This window comes from Dermacentor andersoni, chromosome 3, assembly GCF_023375885.2.
Source record: "Dermacentor andersoni chromosome 3, qqDerAnde1_hic_scaffold, whole genome shotgun sequence".
Classification (NCBI taxonomy): domain Eukaryota; kingdom Metazoa; phylum Arthropoda; class Arachnida; order Ixodida; family Ixodidae; genus Dermacentor; species Dermacentor andersoni.
Window position 1 is genome coordinate 214,287,811 of NC_092816.1, and position 27,374 is coordinate 214,315,184.

A 27,374-nucleotide genomic window follows, 5' to 3' on the forward strand; every position below is an offset into this window, starting at 1 on the left:
CCCACGACGGCGCGCACGGTCGAGCCGAGAGACCTGCTGAACCGAGTGCAGTGACGCATCGCCAACCCGCCCACACGACGGCGCGAACGGTTGAGCCGAGAGACCTCCAGGCTCCTCATTCGGGGAACTCCGCTCCCCGGCTGTCGCGCTTCGACAAGCGTGGGCACACACACACACACGCACATACGAAGACACGTGGCACTGAAACACGCCTGGACACGCTTGGCGGGTAGGCGTTGCGGCGGCGTCGAACGGACCAAAATGTCCGCCGCTTTGAACAAAGCCCCGGCGTCCGTTGCATCCGCGCCGGCATTACCGCGCGTTGTAGGCGAAACGTAACAGACCGCCCCGCCGGGGGAAGGAGATCCCGATGGTCAGGGGACTGCATCCGCTGTCCGGAGGGATGTCGCTCGATGATGCTCATAACCGAAGTCGGGCGTCCTTTGGCGTTTCTTGAGCGCAGCGCACAGAGAAGGCCTCGTTCTCACGTTCAGGTGCACACAGGACACTGCAAAGTGACTTCGGGAGAGTTGACTTTTTTTGTTCTCGTTTCCGGCAAGCGTTAGAACTACGCCGAAAGTCAACCGCTCAGTCAGCAAGCACGGCACAACCCTCACTAAGCCCTGCCAGGCTCTTTCCCCTTTTTTACTGCTGCCTAGTTCCTTACAGTAGTTTAGCAGCACTCAGAACGCGTCCACAAATCGGAAAAATTGCACTAGAAAGCACATCATCACTTTGAAACACTACACAAAAGCAATAAGTTAAAAAAAAATCCTGCCTCAGGAAGAAAAACATCAGTAACAAGCAATTTTGAGGCTGATTCCCACGTTAGGGGCTTCGACTTAAGCCATCGGCGTTACCGTTGAGACTCCCCTTTTTGTAACGCACCTCAAAGGAATATTGTTGCAAAGCGAGGCTCCAGCGCAGGAGGCGGCCATTTTTGGGAGAGATGGTCTGCAGCCATTGGAGAGGGCAGTGATCCGTTTCAATGATAAACCTCGAGCCGGCTAGGTAACATGACAATTTCTGAACGGCCCACATGATACACGCACACTCTTTCTCGGTGGCGCTATACGCCTGCTCACGACTGGTCAGCTTACGACTAGCATACAGGACGGGGTGTTCTACTTCTCCATTTTCCCGTTGGCACAGTACAACGCCCATGCCTCGCTCACTAGCATCACACTGAACAACGAACCCTTTTGTGTAGTCGGGTGATCGCAGCACAGGCTGGCTTGTTAGGGCGCTCTTTAGGGCGCTAAAAGCTCTTTCCTTCGTCTCATCCCAGACGACTGTTTGCGGCTCTGTCTTTCTTAGAGCATCCGTCAAGGGAGCCGCGATATCAGAGTACCTGGGGATGTACCTCTGATAGTAGCCGGCGACACCTAAGAACGACCGAATATCGGTCTTCGTGCGCGGTTGCGGGAAGTCTCGCACAGCGGCCACCTTTATTTCAGAGGGGCGGCGTCGACCCCGACCAATCACGTGTCCGAGGTAGACAACCTCGGCCTGTGCTAACTGGCACTTGGGAGCCTTGACTGTCAAGCCCGCATCGCGCAGGCGGGTTAGCACTGCCCGCAAGTGCGCCATATGTTCCGGCCAGGATGCGGAGAATATCGCTACGTCGTCTAGATACGGTAAAGCGAATTCTTGCTGTCCCCGCAACACTTTATCCATGAGGCTTGAAAAGCAGTATGGCGCGTTCTTCAAACCAAAACTCAAAACTTTAGGACGGAATGTCCCCATTGGTGAAATGAACGCCGCATACCTACTAGCCTCTTCTGTAAGTGGAACCTGCCAATAACCCCTGACAAGATCTAGGGTGGAAATAAACTGAGCGCTACTCACTCTCTCAAGGCGCTCCTCGATGTTAGGGATCGGATAAATTTGATCCTTAGTGATGGAATTAAGCCTGCGGTAGTCGACGCAAGGACGAGGTTCCTTGCCCGGTACCTCAACTAAAATCAAAGGGGAGGTATAATCACTCTCACCCGCTTCAATAACACCGAGCTGTAGCATTTTCTTTACCTCAGCCTCCATAATATCGCTCTGGCGGGGTGACACCCGGTACGCCTTGGATCGTACTGGCTCTGGGGAGGTAAGTTCTATGTCATGAGTAAGGACAGAAGTCCTACCAGGCCTCTCAGAGAACAGACCTTGAAACTCTTGTAAGAGCTGGTGTAGTTCTGTTTTCTGCTCAGGCGACAGCGATGCTTTACTTATTAAGTCACTAATGACTTGATCGGTGTCTTTCCTGTTTGTCACTGAGCCTAGTCCCGGAAGCTCGACCGGAAGCTCTTCTAACTTTCCCGCATCGGGAATTTCCTCTCCAGTATCTGGTGCCTTTAACGCTACAGGCTCAATTTTATCCCGTTCGGGCGTGCTCTGAATACCAGCTTGCTGCGCCTCTGACCCTTTCTCATCGTTCAACAACGTCGGCCCCGCAACTACCGCCTTTGCAGCGAGCTCCCGAACCTTCGATCTGGTTAAGGCCTGAACGCTAGCCTCACCAAACAAAAGCCCCTTCTCGCGCAGGAGGTGATCGGACCTGTTCGAAAATAGGTACGGGTACTGGGGGGGCAGCATAGATGACACTGCGGCCTCCGTCTCAAGTGCTCCGAAAGGTCCTTCAATAAGCACTTTTGCTACCGGCAGACACACGCTATGAGCTTCCACTGCTTGCTTGATCCATGCGCACTCGCCCGTGAACATATCGGGTTCTACGTAAGAGGGGTGAACGACATCCATCGTAGCTGCGGTATCGCGAAGCACTCGGCACTCTTTCCCGTTCACGAGGAGGTCTCGCATGTAAGGCTCGAGAAGCTTCATGTTCTCGTCAGTGCTGCCTAATGAAAAAAACACGACTTTTGGTTTTGTTTCTGGGCACTGCGCCGAAAAGTGTCCCGGCTTCTGGCACGTATAACACACGCGCACTTGCCTCATCTCGAACCGCTTTCTGCGTTCGGCTTCGGCTGCCGCCGTCTCCTCACGTTCGGTCGGACACTGCGCCGAAAAGTGACCCGGCTTCTGGCACGTATAACACACGCGCGCTTGCCTCGTCTCGAACCGCTTTCTCATGGGCGTGAACTTCGGCCTCTCAAACTTGGAGCCAAATTCACCCTTTTGACCGTCCTTAGCTCCACGAGCCCGACGCGTCACAAACTCCTCGGCTAGCTCAGCGGCTCTAGCCACCGTACTAACGTCTGGCCTATCCAAGACCCAGTACCGCACGTTCTCAGGTAACCGACTATAAAACTGTTCTAGCCCGAAACACTGCAGAACTTTCTCGTGGTCACCAAACGCTTTCTCTTCTTTGAGCCACTCCTGCATGTTTGACATAAGCCTGTACGCAAACTCTGTATATGACTCACTTTTGCCTTTCTCATTTTCCCGAAACTTCCGACGGAACGCCTCCGCTGACAGCCTGTACTTTTTTAGCAGACTCGATTTCACTTTGTCGAAATCCTCTGCCTCCTCTCTCTCCAAGCGAGCGACTACGTCGGCCGCCTCGCCGGGTAACAAAGTGAGCAAGCGCTGTGGCCACGTTTCCCGAGAGAACCCCTGCTTCTCGCACGTTCGCTCAAAGTTAACCAGGAACAAACCAATGTCCTCTCCAAGCTTAAACGGCCGCATCAGGTCAGTCATTTTGAACAATACTCGTTCTCCTGCACCGTGTGCCTGACTTCCATTACGAGCGCGTTCCATCTCTACCTCGAGACGCTTCATTTCCAAAGCGTGTTCGCGCTCTTCTTTTTCTTTCTGTTCTTTTCGTTCACGCTCATCTTTCTCTTTCTGTTCTTTAAGTTCATGCTCCCTCTCCTCAATGGTCTCAAGGCATTCCGACAGCTCGTCATCCTCAGCTTCTAACTCAAGAATAGCCCTTAGCAGTTCTGGTTTTCTGAGTTTGTCTGAGACATCCAGACCCAACTCTCTTGCAAGCTCCAGCAATTTCGGTTTGCGCAACGACTTCAAATCCATGGCTGCTCTGAATGCTGCTTTCTCTACTGCCTACTATTGTCTTGCCGCAAACTAACCCGGCAGCAACGACAACCCCAATTACCAGCTCTGTTTCTAACACTAACAAAAGCCTGGCAAAACTCAGAAGAAGAAAGTCCCGCACTCACCAAACCTCGCAGCCAAGAATTCAGCGCAGTCGTTCCGCTGCAGGCAACCAGTCGTCACACAGGGCTCGTTGCACTGCTCCCGGATGGTCGTTGTGCTGCTCAGCATACAGTCAACCGCATCTCTTCGCTGCTGGCCTCCGTTGTCGCGATCTCACCGCTGGCAACCAGATGTTGTAATCGCACCGCTGGCACGAGTTGTTGGGTTCTCGGTGCTGACGCCCGTTATTGCCAATGGGTCGCAAGCCCCAAGGGTAGCGTTGGCCTGGCGGCCTGGGGCACTGGAAGCATCCGAAGGTCCCGGCAAAGCATGAGAAGACTGGTAACAGAACAACTTGTTTATTCTAACATAGCAAAAGAGCGGCCGGTCAGTTCGACCGAAGTGGAGAGACGGGAGAGCACGTAACTCAACAGTACATATCGGAGCCTCTCTCCTGGCGTCCGGGGGCAGCTGCTCTTATACTCTCGGCGTCGCGGTCCAAAAGGGAAGGTCACGGGATGAAGGTCACGGGATGAAGGTCACGGGACGGCGGAGCATGAGCCCACGACGGCGCGCACGGTCGAGCCGAGAGACCTGCTGAACCGAGTGCAGTGACGCATCGCCAACCCGCCCACACGACGGCGCGAACGGTTGAGCCGAGAGACCTCCAGGCTCCTCATTCGGGGAACTCCGCTCCCCGGCTGTCGCGCTTCGACAAGCGTGGGCACACACACACACACGCACATACGAAGACACGTGGCACTGAAACACGCCTGGACACGCTTGGCGGGTAGGCGTTGCGGCGGCGTCGAACGGACCAAAATGTCCGCCGCTTTGAACAAAGCCCCGGCGTCCGTTGCATCCGCGCCGGCATTACCGCGCGTTGTAGGCGAAACGTAACAACAGCCAATTGAGCACTTCGACTCTGTGGAGGGTCTTCACCTGCTGTCATTTAAGCTTTGCGATTGTCTTCTGATACTTGGAAAAGTGCTCTTAAGGATGCTTGATGTCCTTTAGCTGTAGACTCTATACTAAGGAAGGAATAGTGGATATTTCTGAAATGCGTGTAATGATACCTGCATAAGAGAAGATATACTGGAGCCTTTGAGCTTTTGAATTTAGATGCAACGTACCTTCGTGTAATGCATACTTTTCCTGATCTAACGCAGCGACGGTTTCTGGTATAAATGTATGTCATAAAAACAATGTCTGTCAAGGATTTACTGTTTTAAATGATTAGAAACAAGAAAAATTGGAGGACGCTTAAGCTTCGCCTTCAAGAGTGGAACGTGACAGCGTTCCCGTCGACCCGGGAAGGGGTGTAAGACAACGCGCTACGGCGCAGCGATCACTTACGAGGCGCCCGGCATCGCACTTCGCACACACCAATCACACGGTGAGCGTCGAGCAACGCAGCGTTCGGTGCGCCAACGACACGTGCGCCTGAGCAAGCGGAACAAACCAAAGAACTCGGTGTCTCGGAACGTCGTGATCGGCACGGACAACTGGGCGGCGACGCGCCTCGCACCGGTCTCCGCACAGCCCCAATGCGCGCGTGGCGCGCCACTTGTCGGGGCAGCGCCGTGCATTGCGAGGAGGGAGTCTTCTGTGTCTGCCGCAAGATGGCTCTGCGTGTGCGAAAAGCGCAGAAAAAATGTAGCGGAAATGTACTTCGCTACGCGTTTAACTGCGACTTCTGTAATTCACATGCTCATAATTACCGATACAGACAGCAGTATAACTTTCTACGGCACGTTTGTAAGTCAACACCGCATTAACTAGAGGCGTTTTGTGCCACTTTGAACGATTGAACTCATTGTTTAGTAGTCTACTTCCGGCCACCGAGCGTGACGGACGTACGATGACGGGCTCCGTCGGAGCGGCTACAGCGGCCATGCCTGGTCGCAGAAACAGGGCTATTGCATCAGACAACGAATACCAGGTAGTACTGCCTACTTTGCCTACAGGTCGTCTTGTCTTAAACACCGTTTTCCAGCACGGGGACATCAGTGCCCGCCCATACCGGGTGGAAGATTTTCGTGATGCGCTCGCTCCACTTTCGCTTCTGCCGGATGTCATCGCCTTAGGCGCGTACCGCACGAGTCATGTGTGGGCTGTTACGTTCAAGGATGCGGACGCCGCCAAGAAGATTCTCAACATCGTTGAGTTGAAAGTGAAAAATGCGAGATGTCTCGTGATCGATCCTGCAAACCGGGATGTTCGAATGAAGCTTCACTGGCTCCTTCACACCATACCAGACGAGGACGTGCGTCTTGCTTTCTCGCCATTTGGGAAGGTGACGGACGTCTCAAGAGAGCTGTGGCGCGCTCATGGCGTGTCTGATAAGGGGTCAACTACGAGGATGGTGACCTTGAAGTTGAACGCTGGCGTGAAGCTCGACGACCTCCCGCACCAGGTGAACGTAGCTGGAGAGCTGGCGCTTGTTGTCGTATCGGGCAGGCCATCCCTGTGCCTTCGGTGCCGTGGCACAGGTCATATTCGGCGTGACTGCCAAGTTCCACGGTGTGGTTCGTGCCGTCGCTATGGACACGACGAGGGCCAGTGCGCACGGACGTACGCCAGCGTCGCCGGGCCAGTGAGCAGTGATGAGACGTCAACACTTCTCATGGATGAGGCCGATGCGGAAGAGGCATCGAAAGAAGCTAGCGGACCAGCGGTGTAGGAGACCACGTCGGCTGCTCCTCCGGCGCCCCAGTTGGACGCGCAACCCAAGGCTCGCGCATCTCCTGGACAGACGCTTCTACCTCCGGCACAGGACGCCGAGGCGGCGTCAAAGAACGCAGTGGAAACTCCTGACGCGACTTCGGAGAACGCCACCAAACCGCTGGCGGAGCCCATGAACTTTTCCCCTGAAGAGTCCAGCCACATGGCCGGAAAGCGGTCGCATGATGATGCCGTGAGCAAGGCGTCGGAACCGGATGAAATAGGCAGTGATGAGCCTCCTTTTAAAGCAGCAGGTATGAGACGAGCGTCCTGGAAACTGCGGCCAAACATTCCGGCCGAATCATGGCAGGCGGGGAAACCGCCTCCGTAGTTTCGTGCTTTAGATCCCGAAATGGGCTTTGGGTGCTTGCGATGTTGTCGTGAGGGTAGACACCATAAGATAGGGTTTCTTTTCTCTCGATATGGCGATCCACCTTCCTGAAGCACTACGTGTAGCGACTCTGAATGTGCGAGGTCTTGGAGCAAGAAGGCGACAGTGTCAACTTAGTCACCTTCTCTTAGAAAACTATCTGCACGTGGTGGCGATCCAAGAAACCAAAATTGATAGCCAGGAAGCGACTGATCGAATGGTGTCCACTTTCCGTCAGCATTACGATGTTTGTGTGTGTCATTCTGTCGGTGTCTCTGGTGGTTGTGCCCTTTTAATCCGCAATAGTGTAAGTATAACTGTACAATCGCTCTTTTCATGCCAAAGTGGACGCCTCCTGGTTGTTGATTTTTTGTAATATGGCCTGAATTTCCGTGTCATTTGTGCTTACGCTCCAAATGTAGAGGCAGAGAGAAAACAGGTTTTTGAAGATATTCAGATGTATCGTGATTGTAAAAAAGTACTAGTTTTGTTGGGTGACTTCAATTCTGTTTGTCGTTCGGTAGACCGTGCAAAAGGTTTGCCAGTGCGAGATAAGAGTGCGGAGGTCTTGGATGTTTTAGTTCACGACCACAACCTAGAAGATATCGGAAGTGTTGTCACAGATAGTACGCGTCCGCAATTCCCACATTTTCAAGGCGATAGCCATGCACGATTGGACAGGCTGTACGTGTCGCTTGAACTTGTGCCACTATGCACATCGTACGATGTTAAGCCAGTGTCTTTCAGTGACCACTGTCTAGGTATTGCAACCTTTGGTAAAAAAGAACACAAAAAGAACTTCAAGTGGGAATTTTGGAAACTTAATGCGACATTGATGGATGATCAGGGTTTCGTTAAGGATGTAGATGAGAACCTAAAGAAGCTACTCGCAGTGCAATCTTTAAGTATTGGTGTAGAGTGGGAGGAGTTTAAGCAATTAGTAAAAATGAAAGCCATCGAAAGAAGTAGCACACTGTGTAATGAAGACAAACGAAACGAAACACTGCTTCGTGAGCAACTTGAATTTCTTACGGGTATAGAATGCCCCCAACCAGGTACTTACCCAACGAATTAAGGAATATAAAAATTCAGTTGGAGAGAATTGATGCAGAAAAGTACAGAGCGGCGGTTATTCGTGCCCGGGCCAAGAAGCTGTGGGCCGGTGAAACGCCCACAAAACGTGCGTTATCGGACGAAAAACGATACGCTTGCAATAAGGAAATACGGCATATAAGAAGCGGGAATGACGTTTCGGAGGACCGCAATGTAATCAAACGCGTCGTCGCTGATCATTTCAAACAATTGCTCGGTGAACCGCGCACCATTATAGGGGGCTCTAAAGCGCAATTTCTGTCGTTAGTGCCAAAGCTGGATGAAGAAGAAAGAACGCGTCTGGAACAGCCAATTTCCATGAAAGAAATAGAGGATGCAGCAGATGCACTACCTGTTGGAAAAGCACCCGGCCCTGACGGCCTAGGAGTAGCATTTTACAAAACATTCAAACCAATTATAGCCCAGATTCTACTCCAAGTTATCGCCGAATCGTATCAGCAAAAACGTATACCACTCTCCTTCACAACTTCGCACATTGTTCTCATCCCAAAAACTGAGGCACCTGAAAAACGTCAGCTGGTGGGGTCTTATCGCCCGATAAGCCTTACCGACGTCGACTATAAGATATTTATGGAAGTGTTGGCCAAGCGATTGCAGGGTGTGATAACGAGGCTGGTTGGCACGCATCAGACCTGTGGTATAAAGGGTAGAAGCATCGCCACAAACATACACGTAGCTCGAAGTGTGCTAGAATGTTGCGATGTATTTGGCGATCGAGTGGCTATGATGCAACTAGATCTCGCTAAAGCCTTCGACCGTGTTTCCCACAATGTTCTCTTCGCCATATTAGAGCACTCCAACGTAGCAAGCGTAATAACAGACGGGGTCAGGATGGCGTATGTTAACTGCTCAACTCGGGTGATTGTAAACGGGGACCTGACAGACAGCGTGCAAGTGATGTCTTCTGCCAGGCAGGGATGTCCGCTGTCGCCCCTGCTATTCGCGGCTTATCTTGAGCCTTTGTGGAAGGCCATGCTAAACAATGAACGGATAAATGGCTTCAGGTTAGAGTCAACACAGGTGAAAATATTGGCGTATGCCGATGACATCGCCATATTCTGTTCAAACAGAAATAGTATTTGTGAGGCTGTGGCGGTAGTTGAATCCTTCTGCAAGTGCACCGGGGCGCAAATAAACTGGGAGAAGAGTTAAGGGTTTTGGCATGGTGAATGGGAAGAAACGCCAGACTACTTCGCTCGACTTCGGTGGTCAACCACTGCAACAACCTACCTAGGCGTGCCTCTCGACTCTTATCGCGACCCTGAGCCGTACTGGAATGAACAAGTGGCGAGAACAAAGGAAAAGGCTAACGCGTGGCAGGGGCGACAGCTGTCAATGTTCTCGCGCGCCACAGTCTGTAACCTATTTCTTACGTCCAAGATATGGTATGTCATGAATGTGTTGTGTGCTTCGCCGATCAACATCCAAAAAATCCACCGTATCTTCGCCGTTTTTATATGGGCATCGACTTGGGAAAGGACCAGCCGCACAAACCTCTTCTTGCCAGTAAAGAACCTTGGGTTGGCACATTTATTTGTGCGACAAGTTGTGTCGCGCTTTATGTACCTTCGCGATCAGAATGATGTGTTCCTTCGCACAGTCATGCAAGTGCTTTTATGTCGTCACCTTCCAGGGTTTGTTGTATGCTCGTGTGACGCACTGAATGGTACCGTTAAAGGTTACCTGCGAGAAGTCGTGCTTGCGTACAGAATGTTGCATGTGCGGTTTTCTGTGCAGTATCTCGCGAATATTACTAGGAAAAAACTGTATAAGGACCTTATTGACACTATGCTCCCTGTACCGATTTACCGTATGTCAAACCGTGGAGGCCCAGGAGATGTCCTCAAAAGGGTTAAAAGAATGCCAGCACACCCTTCGGTAAAAACATTTTTCTTTAAACTACACACTAACACATTATCAGTTAAAACATGGATGTATAACAGGGGTATTTTTGTCCCGTGGGCCATTAACTGCTTCTTGTGCAAGAAACCTGAAACAATAGAGCATGCATTTCTAGATTGCTGGGATATCTTTCTGGGATGTGCTACAAAGGACTTTAAAGAAAGAGTTACCTTTAGATCCACATGGAATAAGATTCTTACCGGTAGAAACGGAGGCTTTTCCGTATAACGCTATAATGCTCCTGGGCCTCCACACTTTGTGGAACGCTAGAACGCAGTTGAACAATGCTGATGTCAATTCGCGACCTACACGTGATCACTTCATTGAATCTGTAGTACGGTTCAGGGATGTCCATCGGGCACTCCCTGAACAACCAACATGGATTGACATGCTAGATAAGCTTGCAGTATTGAAAAAAATTTAATATGTCGTGCCAACAAAATCCTTGTTGACATGTTTGCTTTTTTGTGTATTGTTTGGGTATGTCAAAGCCGGCAATAAAGCCGAAAAAAAAATCTCATGGCTGAGTGGTAGCGTCTCCGCCTCACACTCCGGAGACCCTGGTTCGATTCCCACCCAGCCCATTTTGCAAGTTGTTTTTATTTATGAATTGCCTTCCGGGACCTTTCGCTCACCGCCAACACCGCCGACTGCAGCTACAATGACAGTCCCACTGTCGCCAGCACCAATTGCGCTGCAGCAGCACAGGGATCAAACGACGTTCCGCAGTTCAACTAAGGACCCGGAAAGCTGGCTGAAGACATGCCAGAGGGTCACTACATATAACAGCTGCAACTGCGACGATAAGCTGCGCCATGTATTTTTCACCTTGGTAGACGCTGCCAGGACGTTGTTCGAGAATCGAGAAGCCACCTTAATCACGTGGGATCTGTTCGAAGCGGCTTCCTGCAGACATTTACAAGCGTCGTGCGGAAAGATCGAGCCGAAGCTCTACATACTAGAAAACCGAGTGCAGCCGCGCAATGTGACCATCGCGATCTTCACGGGGCAGATAGCCCGTCTTGCACGGCACACCACCCCGGAAATGTCAGCAGAGAAAAAAGTCCGCTCCTGATGCGGGGCGTCAAGCAAGAACATTCCCCCGGACTGATCCGCAACCCGCCGAAGACGACAGCTGATTTTTCGGCCGGGGCTTCGACGATTGAGAAAACTCTGCAAATGCGCACCAGACAATGTAATGGCCAAGCGCTCACGCAGTAGTGCCCATCCAATCACTGGGTTTCGTTGACCTCAAAGATACCATCAGGGCCATTATGCGCGAAGTACTGCGCAATACGTTGCCTTCGGCGCAACCTCAGGTGGCCTCGGTCACAGACATGATCAAGGAGGAACTACAGCAATCCCTTGAAATTCCTCAGGTGCAGCCCTAATCGCCGCAGCCCAAGCCAGAAGCGATGACATAGGCCGCCATCGCCTGCCGCCATGGCCCATTTACGCGCCCGCGCGAGCACCCTGCAGCGCCGCACACCCGTGGTCCACCACCGCCACTGCCAGCACGCCTGGCCGTCACCCAGCGCAGAGTGCCAAAGAAGACCGACGTTGGGTGCGCCCCCTACCGTCATCCACTGTGATAGCACTGCAGAGAAGTGGGCTACTTCTACCGCCGGTGCCCATGCCCCGAAATGGCACTACGAGGGTTCGCCGCCAGCGTACCGCGCCTGCAGCAAGGTGAACGCCCTTGTGATATCGCCGACTACCTCGCCGCCATTCAGTGGAGCCCTCGACGACCGTGCCGTTTGCCGTCACCAGGCAGAGACGCAACCTGTTGCCGCAGCGCCAACCATACGCTGGCCAAGCCCGGGGCTGGTCAGTCAGCCCGCATCCGGATAACTAAAAGCAGCAACCAATGGAGTTGCTGTTTGTCGAACTGACAGACATCCTCCGCCAACGACGAACATGCTGAAGACACTATCTCGGCGACATAATGACACGCCGCCATCCCGACGAAGCCTGGAAGCAAAGAATGCACCGACCAAAGACCTGACGACGCGACGTACCAGTCACACGTCAACGCGATGCAGCCGTGATCCGACGCCAAGACCTAACTGCAACGCAAGACAAAGAACCACCGACCTCGATGTTCTTCTCGACGGCCACGCAGTGACGACATTAGTGGACACAGGAGCTGATTACTCCGTGATGAGTGAATCCATTGCCACCCAGTTGAAGAAAGTTACCACTGCATGGGAAGGGCGCCAAAGCGGTACAGCTAAGGACACCTGCATGGCAAGAATTACCGTTCATGACCGGACGTACCCTGCCGGCTTCGTTATCCTCCAACAGTGTTCACAAGACGTCATTCTCGGCATGGACTTCCTGAACCAACACGGCGCAAACATCGACCTGAAGTCGAAGTCAATAACGATGTCCGAACAAGAAGCGATACCGCCCGAGAGCGCTCGTAGTCACCATGCCTTGAGCGTACTTGAGGACCAAGTACGCGTCGCGCCTCGCTCCAGCATTGTCATTTCCGTCGGCAGCAAAACACCAGCAGTCGTAGAAGGAATCATCGAGTGTGCGCCACATCTACTGCTCAACCGTGAAATTTGCGTCACATGAGGGATCGCTCGACCGCATGGAGGGAAACCGAAAGTTATGCTGACAAACTTAAGCCAGGAGTTCAAGCACATCATCAAGGACATGACGATGGCATACATCGAGAAAACTGTGGAAGCCTGCAATAGGTTCGTCCTGTTATATTTTGCCGCACCGGTTCCGACGATCATAGTTCCCGAAGCAGACTTCCACATAAATTCAGGTCTCCCTATTGCTAAGCAGCAACAAGTCAGCACCCTTCTCCGACGATAAAAAGACTGCTTTTCGACGTCATCGGGGATTCGAAAAACACAAGTTGCAAAGCACCGCATAATCAGCGAAGAACGCGCTCGACCACTCCGCCAGAGCCCTTACCGAGTTTCGGCGCGAGAACGTGAAGCTATAGGGCAACAATTGCAGTCCGAGGACATAATGCAGCAGTCGAAAAGCCTGCGGTTGTCTCCTGTAGCCTTGGTGAAGGATAATGATGGAACCCTACGTTTCTACGTCGATTATCGTCGACGGTAAAAGATGACGAAGAAGGACGTATACCCCCTCGCACGGATAGACGACGCATTAGAGCGGCTCTGCAACGCTAAATACTTCTCTTCGACGGACCTCAAGTCTGGCTACTGGTAAATAGAATTCGAAGAGAGATATCGCGAAAAGACTGCCTTCATCAACCCAGACGGCTTCTATGAGTTCAAGGTTATGCTATTTGCATTGTGCTTAGCACCTGCAACGTTTCAGTGCGTGATGGAGACGGTTTTAGCAGGATTATAGTGGCAGAACTGCCTTGTTTACTTGACGTCATCGTCTTCGCCGGAAATTTCGACGATCACGTCAGGCGGCTTACAACAGTACTAGAGGCCATCAAGTCAACAGGGCTCACTCTCAAGCCCGAAAAATTCCGTTTCGCTTACAATGAGCTGCTGTTCCTAGGCCACCTCATCAGCAAATGTGCAGTGCGCCCTGACCCGCAGAAGACAGCTGCCATCGCAAGAGTTCCTGCAGCCCATCGACAAGAAGGGAATGAGTAGATTCCTTGGCATGTGGGCCTACTACAGGTTCTTCGTGAACTTTCACGCATCGCTGAGGCACTGGCACATCTAACTAAATGTGATGTCGAGTTCAAGTGGGAAACGCCGAAGGCCGACGCATTTAAAAAGTTCAAATGACGTATACAGTCACTCTCGGTGCTTGCGCACTTCGACAAGGACGCCGATACAGAAACACACACTGACGCCTAGGCCTCGGTGCCGTCCTAGACCAGAGGAAAGATGGACTTAAACAGGTTATAGTCTACACTAGCCGGTCGCTGTCAAAAGTGGAAGGCAATTATTCTACGGCCGAGAAGCAATGCCTTGGCATCATTTGGGCTACGGCAAAATTCCGCCCTTACCTATGTGCCAGGCCATTCAAAGTCGTCAACGACCATCGCGCGCTGTGTTGGCTAGCGATATAAAGGACCCTTCAGGACGTCTGGCACGGTGGAGCCTCAGACTGCAAGTATATGAAGTCTCTGTAATGTGCAAGTCCGGACGAAAACACTGTGATGCCGACTGCCGGTCTCACGCTCCCGTGTACCCGCCGCGCCAAGATGACGAAGATGACGACGCTTTTTTACGTACGCTTAGTGCAGACGACTCTTCCAAGCAGCGGCTAACCGACCCTGACCTCAGAAGCCTTGCTGAGTACTTGCAAGGCAATACAGATTTCGTCCTGATGGTATTTAGGCGTGGTTTGTCTTCGTTTTTCTATAAAAACGACGTCCTGGTGAAGAAGAACATTTCGCCAGCCTATGCAAACTACGTTCTCGTTGTGCCCGCAGCACTCCGGTCAGACGTCCTGCACGCCTTGCACGATGTTAAGACAGCCGGGCACCATGAGATTTCCCGTATGCTCGGAAGAATGCAAGAGAAGCATTATTGGCCGCACCTGACCGCTGACTTTGCCCATTACATGAAGATGTGTCGAAGCTGCCAGGAACGAAAGACACCACCGCTAAGGCCGGTGGGATTACTACAGCCGATCTAGCCTCCTTGCGGACCGTTTCAGCGGATCGGGATGGATATGTTGGGACCCTTTCTGACGTCAACATCTGGAAACAAGCGGATGGTCGTGGCCACCGACTACCTGACCCGCTACGCGAAAACAAAAGCTCTGCCCAAAGGTAGTGCAGCAGAAAATAGCCAAAATTTTAGGGGAGAACATATTGCGGCGACATGGCGCACAAGAAGTGCTCATCACTGACAGAGGAACGGCTTTCTCAGCTGAGCCAACTCGAACTAGCCTGTACTATAGCCAGACGTCACCGGAGGACCACCCGCAGACGAATGGCCCAACGGAACGACTGCACAAGAAGCCGGGCTACATGTTAGCGATGTACATCGACGTAGAACACAAGACGTGGGATGCCGTGCTCTCGTTTGTCACATTTGCTTACAACACGGCAGTGCAATAAACAACACAGATCACGCCCTTCAAACTGGTTTACGGAAGGAACCCGACGACGACTATCGACGCCATGCTGCCGCACTTAACCGACAAAGAAAATGTCGACGTCTCCGCCTATCTCCAGTGCGCCGAAGAGTCCCGACCTTGCATCTAGAACTTGCAGGTGATTGACAGCCAGCACTACAATCCTCGGCGACGCTACCTGGAATACCGGACTGGCGACCATGTTTGGGTTTGGACCCCTATACGCGGATGAGGACTGAGTGAGAAAATATTACGACGCTTTTTCGGACCCTACAAGATTATCCGACTTATTGGAGCACTGGAATATGAGGTCGGGCCAGACGGTATTTCGCCATCACAGTTCGCGACTTGAAATAGTCCATGTTGTGTGTCCTAAGCCGTTCTAGCAGCGCTAACACACTTTAGGACTTTGTTTCGTTGCTGCTTTGATACCTGCTTTTTTTTTACTACCGGTGCTTTTGTTGTTCGGTCGCCTGTTTGCAGAATCGGGACGATGCTTTTCAAGAAGGGGGGCATTGACACGTGTACTTGTTTATTTGGTGACCGAGGTTTTACCGTCTAAGAGATGTTATCGCTCAGCGCAGGACACGCCTACATGTATCGGAAGTTTCTCCAATGTTATCGAGGGTTTTATCCGTTGTCGTCACTGAACCTTGCGTAAACTGATAGCTTTTAGGCGCGACCTAAATTGTGTAGAACATTCTGGAAGACACCCGAGCACCAGCGACTACGCTGGAACCTTCGATGACGCATATATAAAAGCCGACACGCTTGCATCGGAGATGAGATGTCGATGATCGCCGACCGTGTTCGCCGTTATCGCTGCGTTTGAGTGCAACTTGCTTTTGTCGGGCAAGTTCGCCCAATAAAGCTAATTTCGTCATTCACAGATTTGTTGCTGATTTGCTACCGTCACTAGTAGATGATAATACCATACTTGGAAGAACAGATGATGCTTTTACGATAATCGCTCCTTCTCCACCTTGACCAAGATTACTGTCATCCTTAAAGGGACACTAAAGTGAAAAATGATTTCTTTTGCATCAGTAAATTACCTTTCTACAACACCAAAAACACCACTCTTACAACAACAAGACGTTTGGTAAGCCAGAAAAAGCTCAAGAATGAAATACGGGTGGCGACGCCTACTTGAGTTCCCGCGCCTCGTGGCTGTGAGGTCTTGGATTTTGATGGCGTCTTCTAGCGCCTACTAATTATATATAGCGGTACAGATTAACTACATTGTGTTCTAAAGGAACCAAATATTAAATATGGCAAGTTTCGGGAGCCCTTACTCAGCCAACACGGCCCAAATGCGAAAACATACTTTGGAATCCCTGACGTCACGCTGACGTACCGGCGCTGGGGTATCGGCGCGAAATGCAAATACTGATAATTGGACCTTCATTTTCTCATCTAGTAATCAAACTATATTTTTTTAAATGACTGACTGCAGGGTTCTCAAACAATGCTTCATTTATCTAAACTGATTTATTGTTTCTCTTTGGTGTCCCTTTAAATTCTCCAGCCGCCAGTATCTGTACTGTCATTACACTGCAGCTTCAAAAACTTCAGCACCAACCGATCTTGTATTTCCAGGACTTGCCACCGGAGAAGCTGGAGATGAAGATGCTGACAGCCAGGTAGGTATTTGTGTAGTTTCGATACGATCAAGTGTACTGCCGTGGGAACGCCTTGAACCAGGCACGGCTGACTCAAACACTTGCAGCTGCTGCATGGATGAACCTTGTGAGTTTGGCGAGTAGGTGCGGCGAGGAGCTGCTGTAGCAGCGATGACGTCGTGCACGATTGCTCCCCGCTTGGGCGGCGTGCATACGTGACGTTAGCCTTCGCTGCACCCGTCGAGTGATTATTCCCTTCACGCGCGGTGTGGATGCTCACGCACCTTACTTTTGTACGTGTCATTTAAAATTATGGGGATTTACGTGCCAAAACCACTTTCTGATTATGAGGCACGCCGTAGTGGAAGACTCCGGAAATTCTGACCACCTGGGGTTCTTTAACGTGCACCTAAATCTAAGTGCAAGGGTGTTTTCGCATTTCAGCCCCATCGAAATGCGGCCGCCGTGGCCAGGATTCGATCCCGCGACCTCGTGCTCAGCAACCCAACACCATAGGCACTGAGCAACCACGGCGGGTATACGTGTCGTTTCAAAGGGGACCATGTTTCAACAAATACAAGTAAGCGATAAGACATGTAATGCTAGAAGGATGAGCGCGAAGCAGACAAGAAGGAACCAATCACAGCGACATGGGTGGCTTTGTCATTGTTTCTCTCTAGTATGTTTTCGTGTGCGTCTGTTTCGTGGCAGTTATGTTTCGCAAGCACCGACTAGACCAAGTTCTTCTAAGGCGTATAAGTGTAGGTCACTTCCGAGTAGTGCCAGCTGAGATGTGACTGGTCATGAGAGTGCGAGTGCAGGTGAGTGCATTCTTGTATGGAAACAGCTTAGCACACTACGCTGCACCCGCTGCGGTGGCTTAGCGGCTATGGTGTTGCGCTAAACCCGGTCGCGGCGGCCGAATTTCTATGGGGGCGAAATGCTAAAATGCACGTGCAGCGTGCATCGGGGGCACGTTGAAGGTCTCCTGGTGATCAAAATTAATCCAGGGTCCCCGACTACGGCGTTTGTCAAAATAAAATCGTGATTTTGGCACGTAAAACCGCAGAATTCAGATGAAACATTTGGCTGCAGTCACACTAACTTCATAAGCGTCCATGGAAGTTGGCGGACAGAAGTGTTAGTGAATGGCGGTATGTGAGTTGTGTGTGTATGCATGTCTGCGCGTGTTTTGCATGTAGTTAGTTCTGTAGGTCTCTGTCCGCTTGTGTTTAAAGGAGGGCAGATGCATTAGTGCGCTAACTTACTGTCATTTCTGAAGCATGCCCGAGTGAATGATAGTGTGCGAGGGGACGTATGAACACATTAGTTCCATAGCCTGACGTGTTTGCTTAGTTGTGTTGGGCTGCCGAGCACGAGGTTGTGGGATCAAATCCCGGCCACAGCGGCCGCATATCCATGGGAGCGAAATGCGAAAACACCCGTGTACTTAGATTAGGTGCAAGATAAAGAACCCCAAGTGATACTGCATATCATATTGACCGCAAATAAAGATGGTGGCAGCAGAAGAGTTCTCTTCCGAGTTGTCTTCCGCTGTCCGTGTCTTTATTTGCGGTCAATATGATATGCAGTAAACGCCAACTAGGCGAAACGGAAATTCCCAGGTGATAGGTCACTCTACACAAAAATTGTGCACCCACGTTTTCTCTTCCTTTGATACATTCCACATAAAAACAGTGGTCTTGCAAAGCAAGGCTCCAGGCTCCACCTCATTCCTCTCCCGTTTTGCTGTAGTTGTCAACGGCACTCCTCGATCTGCCTTTGTGAATGGGTACAACCCGTGCCAGCTTCCAATCACGCGGTAAACAAGACTGAGATAAAAGCTTTGTAAATAACCGAGAAAAGCAAAAAAAAAAAACGGAATATTCCAGAACAGTTTTTAAGAATCGCTGACGGAATATCATCACGGCTACAAACGATCGTCGGTTTACAGAACCAAAATCATCCGAAATTACAGCACCAAAATCATCCCTCTTATACATGTAAATCTTTCTGGGTTCCTTCATCGGTACGGACACATAATGAACGTTTATATCAGCAGTAAAAAGCAATGGTCACTTAAGCCGGGAAGTACATTCACTTTCGTTATAATGTTCGGAACATTACATGAGAGTAAATCAAATGCGTGACCTGTGCCGTCGTTCCGTGATGTTCAAACGTAAAATCACAGACGCGATTAAAAAATGCTGAATACACATGGCCAGTGACCGACCCTACAGGGTCATCGCACAACCCCTCTATACCCGGAAGATTACAAGCCCCCCTAGTATTATGATATCATTTTCCAGTGTATCAAGGAAAGTAGACAGCCGAAGAAACTGGTCGTATGATAACCCAAGACGACGGTAATATGATTCAATAACTTGACTTTTCCCATTAGGTAGCCTCACTTTGCGAAAAACAGGCTCCAGATCGGCTGTGGAACCTTCCGATAAGCTTGAGCTTAAAGGGAAGCTGAAACACTTTTCGAAAAAAATGAGTTCTCCGCGGCATTCTACAGTTTTGAGTCCCCTGAACACGAATATCTGGTTCAAAAAGGGCGGAAACAAACGCAAGCGGCTGTTTTTCCAAGAAAACGCGCACCAGCGCCTCAGGGCATCGCGCGAACGCCGCTGTTGCCCGTGATTGGTCGGGGCCGCTGTGACGTCCTTGGCGGTAGTCGCCGGTCGGCGCCGCCGCATGTCTCCGTTTCAGAGCGTAGCACCATTCCTTTCTCTCTGGTAGCACGCGGTTCTGCTGTTCTGGCTTCATAGCTGAGTTGCAAGATGGAACGTTCTCGCTGTCTCCGACAGCTTGTATTGTCCCCGTACATGTTTGAACCCACAGCCGATACGGAAAACGATGGCGGCAACAGAGTCAACGACGATATTGAGTGTGCCAACAGCGAGAGCGATGCGTGCACCTTCTCGCGCGCTGGAAATCTTAGCTGGTACGCATGTTTTCTTTTTTTTTCATGTAGCTGCACGTTGCAATGACGGGAGAAAAAATGCGCTAAAGTGTCACTGGGAACATGCTGCTGGAAGAATGCCGAAGCACTAACTTCTCATTAGATTTACACGGGGGCAATTCCGCGATGTCAAGCACCTTGCCGCTGCTTGTCTAAAGTCCCGTGGTTTTATCAGCGTTGATACACGATCGCGAACATAAGTGCCACGTTTCAAAGCGCGCACATGCAGTGCTGTGAGGTACAGTCATGGAAGTTGCTTATCATACACATCCAGAGATGACCAGAGTAATTATATGTGCAATATTCATACTATGGTTCGACGACTTTGCGAGTGTGGCTCGATCAAGAATCGGTATGCGTGCTCCATGCTAGTGTTGATATAAAGATATTAGGCAGTTTTAGCACCGCCGTGTGGTAAACACGATAACTGAACCGTACGTCGAATGTCACTAGGCAAGCCTACACTCCATTTGATACCTCAGGTGCATCGCTGTGGAAGCTACGCTCAAAGTCCGGTCACCAAAATTTATTACTGCGCGCGTTTCCGTCTATGCTTCGCAGCGTGCCAGCGGCGTTTGCTCGCGCGAGCATGCACGTGAAGCTGCCGCGACGGGCTGCAATTAAAAAATACCGCAAAGAAATTTTTTTTAAGAGAACGTGTTAGCAGCCGTATAAGTACACGGATGGTTTCTATGGGTAAATTCCTTTTTTTTCATTCCGAACTGAGCTTATATATGGAAAGCTTTCTGAAAAATCGGGTCAAGAAACACCGAACATTTTCTAAGTGCGAACGCAGCCACTGCAAGAAGTATCTCAAGCCTCCACAGCGTTGCACCTGATGTATGAAACGGAGTATAGCAACGCTAGCAACAACGCGTTTTCGCATTTGTCGTAAGGCTATCCGGCTACGCTAAAACTGTGTTACCAGACGTTAATGGCTGCAAATGTTCGTATTTCTCCAGTGCATCAATGTGGGCCTAATCACGCTTTCATTAAACTAGGTGCACCTGCATGTGCTGCGTATTGATGGAAGATGAAGAGAACTGCTTGTGCTGCCAGGAGGTGCAAGAGATTAGGAAAAAACAGAAGCGCACGCAGTGCGTAACAAGTTCAAGACAATTCAGGACTGTGTGCCTCAGCAGGGCAGTACTGGAAGTGGCACTTGCCCAGAAAGGAGTCGAACCGGCTGGACAAGGCAAGAAGTTTACACACAGGTGTGAAAATGATATGGCCAATGAAAAAAGAGTGATGCAAAAGCAATTTTTTTTTACAGGCAGTTGAGGTATGCAGCATACCGCCAGTTTGTCTGGCTAGTATGGAAAAAGTTGGGAAAGAAGAACCGTCGAATTCTGCCAAGCTGTGTACTTGAAGTTGTTCGGGCTTCAGTCGCGCCGATTTAATTGGAATACCGATTGCCCGCATCGTTGTCAAGCTCCGATAATAGTCACTGTCGCGGAAATGGTCCGAGCACAGCACAGTTGATTTCGTCGGCACGAACTTCTCTCCTCACCGCACGTACCCACTGCGCTGCAAGCTTCTTTTCCTTCGGGAACTTGTGAAACACCACATCGTCTCGCCCGCCTGTGTTCGCGCAGCCGAATGCTGCACAGAACGAGGGCATGTTGGGCGCCCTTGGCTGTAGGCACTCACGCAGCACAGAAGGAAAGAACAGTTTACGAAAATCGCAAAACAAACGTGAGCGGCGGCGGTGGCGGCAGATCTCTCGTAGCGTCGTTCAGTAAAGCGCAGGACGGAAAGACGCATGCCAGCAGCTCGGTTGGCTCGGTCTCCGCCCATGACGTCACTCTCGCCGGTTCTCTCCTCTGCCAACGTCCTCACCCGGCGCTCCGGGAAGCGATGGGGGCGTGTCCGCGCGGGTGATTTAGAAAGCCATTTCCGCCCGTTATATTAACAAAACTAAAAAAAAAAAATTCAGAACCGTAAATTATTAGGTCTGTTCTTCCCAATCCCAGCAATTCATAGAAATTGAAAACCGTTTCAGCTTCCCTTTAAGCTTGAACACGATAAGCTTGAACTAACAAGAATAAATACTCCTCCCCCTCTTGCTGCTCGATCGCGTCTGAAACAATGATAGCCATCTGGAAAAATTGCAGAATTTAAGACGCGCCAGTCCAACCATGACTCGGCGCCAATAACTATTGACGGCTCAACTGATCTAAGAAGGATATGGAAAGAATCGACTTTATTTCTTATTCTCCTGCAGTTTATCACCTAAACACTGAGCATTTACTTTATCTTAGTAGCTGGTGATGGTCACATCTGTTTCACTTTGCTGGTCGCGCTACCAATCCGATAGCGTTCATGTACAAGGTATCAAACTTTAGCACTGTTTTGTACCTTCTTGCCGATTCTCTTTCGCTAATTTCAACAAACGGCTTCTTTATGCGTCACCACACGTGAAAAATTTTCCGAAATGCTATGGTTCGTGCCCTTTAACTTGCGTGCATTATTTAACAATATTTTATTTATTTATCTCCTCGAGAGTTTCCTATCCTGGAAACGCGCTCGATTCCAGCAACATTAAGTTCCAGTTTCGTGCGGCACAGGTTTGAGAAAAGTTCACTTGATTTAGTTGTATTTGCGCCAGTGTCAATATCCTGAAAACTATAAAAAAGTAGATTATCCTGCCTTTGACGATTCTCAATATCGTCAATTTTTGAACCAAAAGCCGACAACATTGCCTGATTCCGGCGCAGCGGTGCCTCAACGCTAGCCAGTGAAGAACGAATATCATACACTCCTGCGATTGTTTCCTTAATGACACAATACGAGCCTTCAGTTCTTCTATTTTAGCAGAGAACTTGTTCTCGATTGCTGACAGCTTTTTCAATATTGTGTTTTGGCGTTCAAGTATTCGTTCAAACTGTGGAGTATAGGACCCTGGCTTTGGCTCTATATCACCTCCGCACAGCAGCAAAATCAGTAAACAGAAAGTGGAATGCCTCCAAACAAGAAACTCACGTATTACGAGTACCCTGCACGGCTTCAAAGAAACACACTGCTTCGAACACAAGAAAAACAGAGTTTGAGGTGGAACAAGCAAAGCAATGCAAACATTCATCGAAGAATAGTGCTGGTGACTAACCTGCGAAAGCAGTAAACAATATATAAGGGTTTATGCCATGTCGACGGTTCCACGCCCAGTCGTCGTAGTGCCGCTTCCAGGCTTTTCTAGCTGAAGGATACCGCCAGCGTTTCCCAGGGCCCCCGCAGGGGCGTCTGCGTAAGCAGGCGTTTGGTGTGTTGCGACACCACGTACCCGAGCACACGAGGGTTGGACCCTCCCGCGTGTAGCCGTGCGTGGCTTAGCGCGTGTTCGGGGAAAAGGGGATCCTGGGGGTTCAGCCAATGCAGGGTGTTTGGACCTTTAGGGCCCCCCGGTGGAGGCAACACACCTCTTTGGCCTCTGCTTCACGTAGACGGCACCCCCGGACTGACCCACCCGGGGGAAATCGGCAGTCGCCTTTTCCTGTCCCCCTCTTCAATCTAGTTTCTTTCCTATCTTCTTTCTTTTACTTTCCTATCATCTCTTCTCTTCCATCACTTCCTAATTTCCTAGGGCGGCTAGGGTTAACCTTGTGTATGTGCCCTCCCTTGGGTATAATATATTAGGTTATAGTGGCAATGTATGGTTGGCGCCTGCAGCCTTACGCGTTAAGTTCTGCAGCGTCCTCATGTTGGGCTCCGTGGTGGGTGGCCACCATTGCTGCCGAAAACGAACCGGAATACCATGGGAACACCCGCATTTCCTCGCCTTTATGATCGTCACCCTCAGAAGAGGGGACGCACCGAAGACTTCAGCACATGTTTGACCCGCACAAAAGAGACCTACCCGAAATACCATGTTGTACACAGCGAGAACACAGCGAAACAGGACAGACTTATCTCACCCTTCATAGTTTCCAAATCTTTGACCGAAGCCTTAGGGTCAGGTTATAAGGTGACAAAAATGGCAAGCGGAGACCTTCTTCTTGAGATCTCTCATAAAAATCAGTACGAGAAGCTAGGCAGTGTGTTGACATTTGGTAACATACCAGTTTCTATTACACCACACCGATCAATGAATAGCTGACGCGGAGTCGTGTCAGAGGCAGACCGTCAGGATTTGAGAGAAGCTGAACTCCTGGAAGGGTGGAAAGATCAAAATGTGACTGATGTAAAGCGAATTATCCTTAGACGGGACAACAAAGAAATTCCGACCAAACACCTCGTCTTAACATTTGCATCTAGCGTTCTTCCGGAAACCATTGAAACAGGATACATTAGGCTAACAGTCCGACCATATATTCCAAACCCTAGACGTTGTTTCCAATGCCGAAGGTTCGGCCATGGCTCGCAGAGATGCCGTGGTCAAACAACTTGTGCAAAGTGTGGAGCCCAGGGCCACCCCTCCGACAACTGCAGTGGGACACCTCACGGTGTAAACTGCAGTGGTGACCACCCACCTTACTCACGCTCCTGTCCGAACTGGAAGAAAGAAAAAGAAATAATCCCCCTCAAAGTCAAGGAAAACATTTCGTTTAAGGAAGCCCGTAAGATGTGCTCACCGTTCCACAGCACACCTTATGCTGATGCGGCGCGTCGGGGGGCAGCGTCGCCGCGGCCATTGCCAAGTGCCCAGCCCGCGTACAGCGAGCAGGTACCTTTTGCTCCTGCCCCCAGGGTGGAAGTAGGTGAGCCTACTCCATCCAACCAGCCAACAGGCCAGGCTACCCTTAGGTTGCCGGCCCCACAAGAGTTATCTGCGGCAAACTGCGCTACACGCAGCGATCCCGCAGGACCGATAGCGGCCACGAAGGTAGGCGCAGCCGAGGCTGCCTCAACCTCCCCGGCCCCTTCCAGCGCTGGCAACAGCCGGCGCAGCCAAATCCCACAGGGAGCCCCATCGACATACGGGCTGGTGGGCGCAGGGGTCTCGCCTTCCGAGGTGAGACTCTCTCGCAAAACTTCTCGCACTCAAGAGCGCGTGTCCGGCGCCTCACAAGAGCCAATGGACACCACACCTATCCCCACGGCGCAACAAGCGCCTAAGGACCGGTAAGGCTCCCTCTAACGCTTCGTTAAAGGCAAAACCCCGGTTACAGGGCCTCGCAAGAGCTCTGTAATCTAATGCATCACTTCTGTTTCCGTATACACAGCACCAGTTTACTTTAAATATGGATACACAAATCGTTCAATGGAACGTCAGAGGTCTTTTGAGAAACCTTGATGATGTACAAGAACTCATCCACCAACACAATCCAAAAGCGCCGTGTTTACAGGAAACACACCTAAAATCAAAACACACAAACGTCCTCCTACAGTATGTAACTTTTCACAAAGATCGCGATGATGGTGTCGCATCATCGGGCGGTGTTGCCATTGTCATCCATAAAAGCACTGCGTGTCAACTTTTACAGCTACAAGCGCCTCTTGAAGCAGTGGCGGTTCGAGCTGTTCTCCCAAACAAACTCATCACCATTAGCTCTCTTTACATACCCCACATTACAAATTAACGAAACAGGAATTCCAATCCTTTATAGATCAATTGCCAGAACCTTATGTTGTTCTGGGTGATTTCAATGCACATGGAAGCTTGTGGGGAAACTCTCGTATCGATGCGCGAGGTCGTCTTGTTGAACAATTCCTTTTTTCGTCCGGTGCCTGTCTGCTGAATAAGAAGGAACCCACTTATTACTTTCTCGCAAACAACCTTTTCTTCAATCGATCTTAGCCTAGTTTCCCCGTCAATACTGTCTGAACTCGAATGGGAAGTTAACAACAGTCCTTACGGAAGCGACCACTTCCCCATACTGCTAAGAACACCTAAAGAAAAGGAATATCCACCACAGGCTCCTAGGCGGAAGATTGATACAGCCGACTGGGAGAAATTCCGAACTCTTACTAATATTTCATGGGATGACATGTCCTCGCTAGGAATTGATGCTGCTGTGGAGTATTTTACAGCCTTTATAATAGATGCCGTATCTAAATGTATATCATAAATAAATGCTTTGGGATGCAAACGGCGTGTCCCGTGGTGGAACGACGAATGTAGGATCGCTCGTAAAAAACAGAACAAAGCGTGGGGGTTGCTACACGCTTCTCCCACTGCGAAGAATCTTATTAACTTTAAGAAAGTAAAGTCTCAAGGCAGGAGAACGCGCCGACAGGCCAGACGAGAGAGTTGGCAGAAGTTTTTATCGGGCATCAACTCATATGCAGATGAGGCCAAAGTCTGGAATAAGGTTAATAGGATAAGAGGGCGACAAACATATTCACTCCCTTTGGTAAACACACAAGGCGATACCCTGCAAGTCCAGGCAGACTCACTTGGGGAGCATTTTGAGAGCGTGTCAAGCTCAACAAATTATTCACAATCCTTTCTCAAATATAAACAAATAGGAGACTGTAAGCCATTCATCAGAAAATCTCGACAGAATGAACCATACAACCGTCCTTTTAGCATTGCCGAGTTGCGAGCTGCCTTGAGTGCATGCAAGAGCTCTGCACCGCGATCTGACAGAAGCATGTATGAATTGATCAAAAACTTGCACACTGACACGCACGTTACACTACTCGCACTTTTCAACACCATTTGGGCTGTAGGATACCTTCCAACCGCATGGAAAGAAGCCATTGTCGTCCCTGTTTTGAAACAGGGCAAAGACCCTTCCTCAGTGGCAAGTTACCTCCCCGATAGCCCTCCCAAGTTGCCTGTGTAAGGTATTTGTAAAAAATGATTAATCGGTGACTCATTCATTTTCTTGAACTGAGAAAAATGCTTTATCCCTATCAGTGTGGCTTCAGAGAAGGGCGCTCCACAACTGATCACCTTGTACGTATTGAAGCAAACATCCGTGACGCATTGGTACACAAACAGCTTCTCCTATCCATATTCCTCGATATGGAGAAGGCATACGATACAACGGGGTGCTACGGAATCTTGAGAGACCTGTGAGAAATGGGAATCCATGGTAATATGCTAAACGTAATAGAAAACTATTTGTCCACTCGTACCTTCCGGGTAAAAGTCGGCAATGTACTCTCAAGTCTTTTTACACAAGAAACTGGTGTACCTCAAAGAGGCGTGCTCAGCTGCACGCTCTTTATCGTGAAGATGAACACGCTTCGTGCTTCATTACCACCTGCCATTTTTTACCCTGTCTATGTGGACGACATTCAAATAGCTTTCAAATCATGTAACCTCGCAGTGTGCGAGAGTACAGCATGGCTTGAACAAGGTGTACAAGTGGGCAGACCAAAATGGATTTAAAATCAACCCCCCAAAAAGCTCTTGTGTTCTCTTTACAAGAAAGAGAGGCCTGGTCCCGGATCCTTGCTTAGAACTGTGGGGACAACAAATACCTATCAACAAAGAGCACAAATTCCTAGGTATTATACTTGACCATAGACTCACTTTCATTCCACACATTAAAATATGAAAGAAAAATGTCTAAAAACAATAAACTTAATGAATCTTCTATCCCAGACTACATGGGGTAGTGACAGGAAGTGTTTAATGAATCTATACAAG

The 27,374-nt window shown here is 50.1% G+C and overlaps 1 protein-coding gene across 1 annotated transcript in view; it reads left to right on the forward strand.

The window, feature by feature from the left end:
• Positions 1-27,374, forward strand: part of LOC126535802 (testis-specific serine/threonine-protein kinase 3-like) — a 291,567-nt gene that overhangs the window by 208,323 nt on the left and 55,870 nt on the right. The window contains exon 7 of the mRNA XM_055072181.2: positions 16,847-16,890. Within this exon, the coding sequence (XP_054928156.2) occupies positions 16,847-16,890 (44 nt within the window). The remainder of the gene's footprint in view (positions 1-16,846; positions 16,891-27,374) is intronic.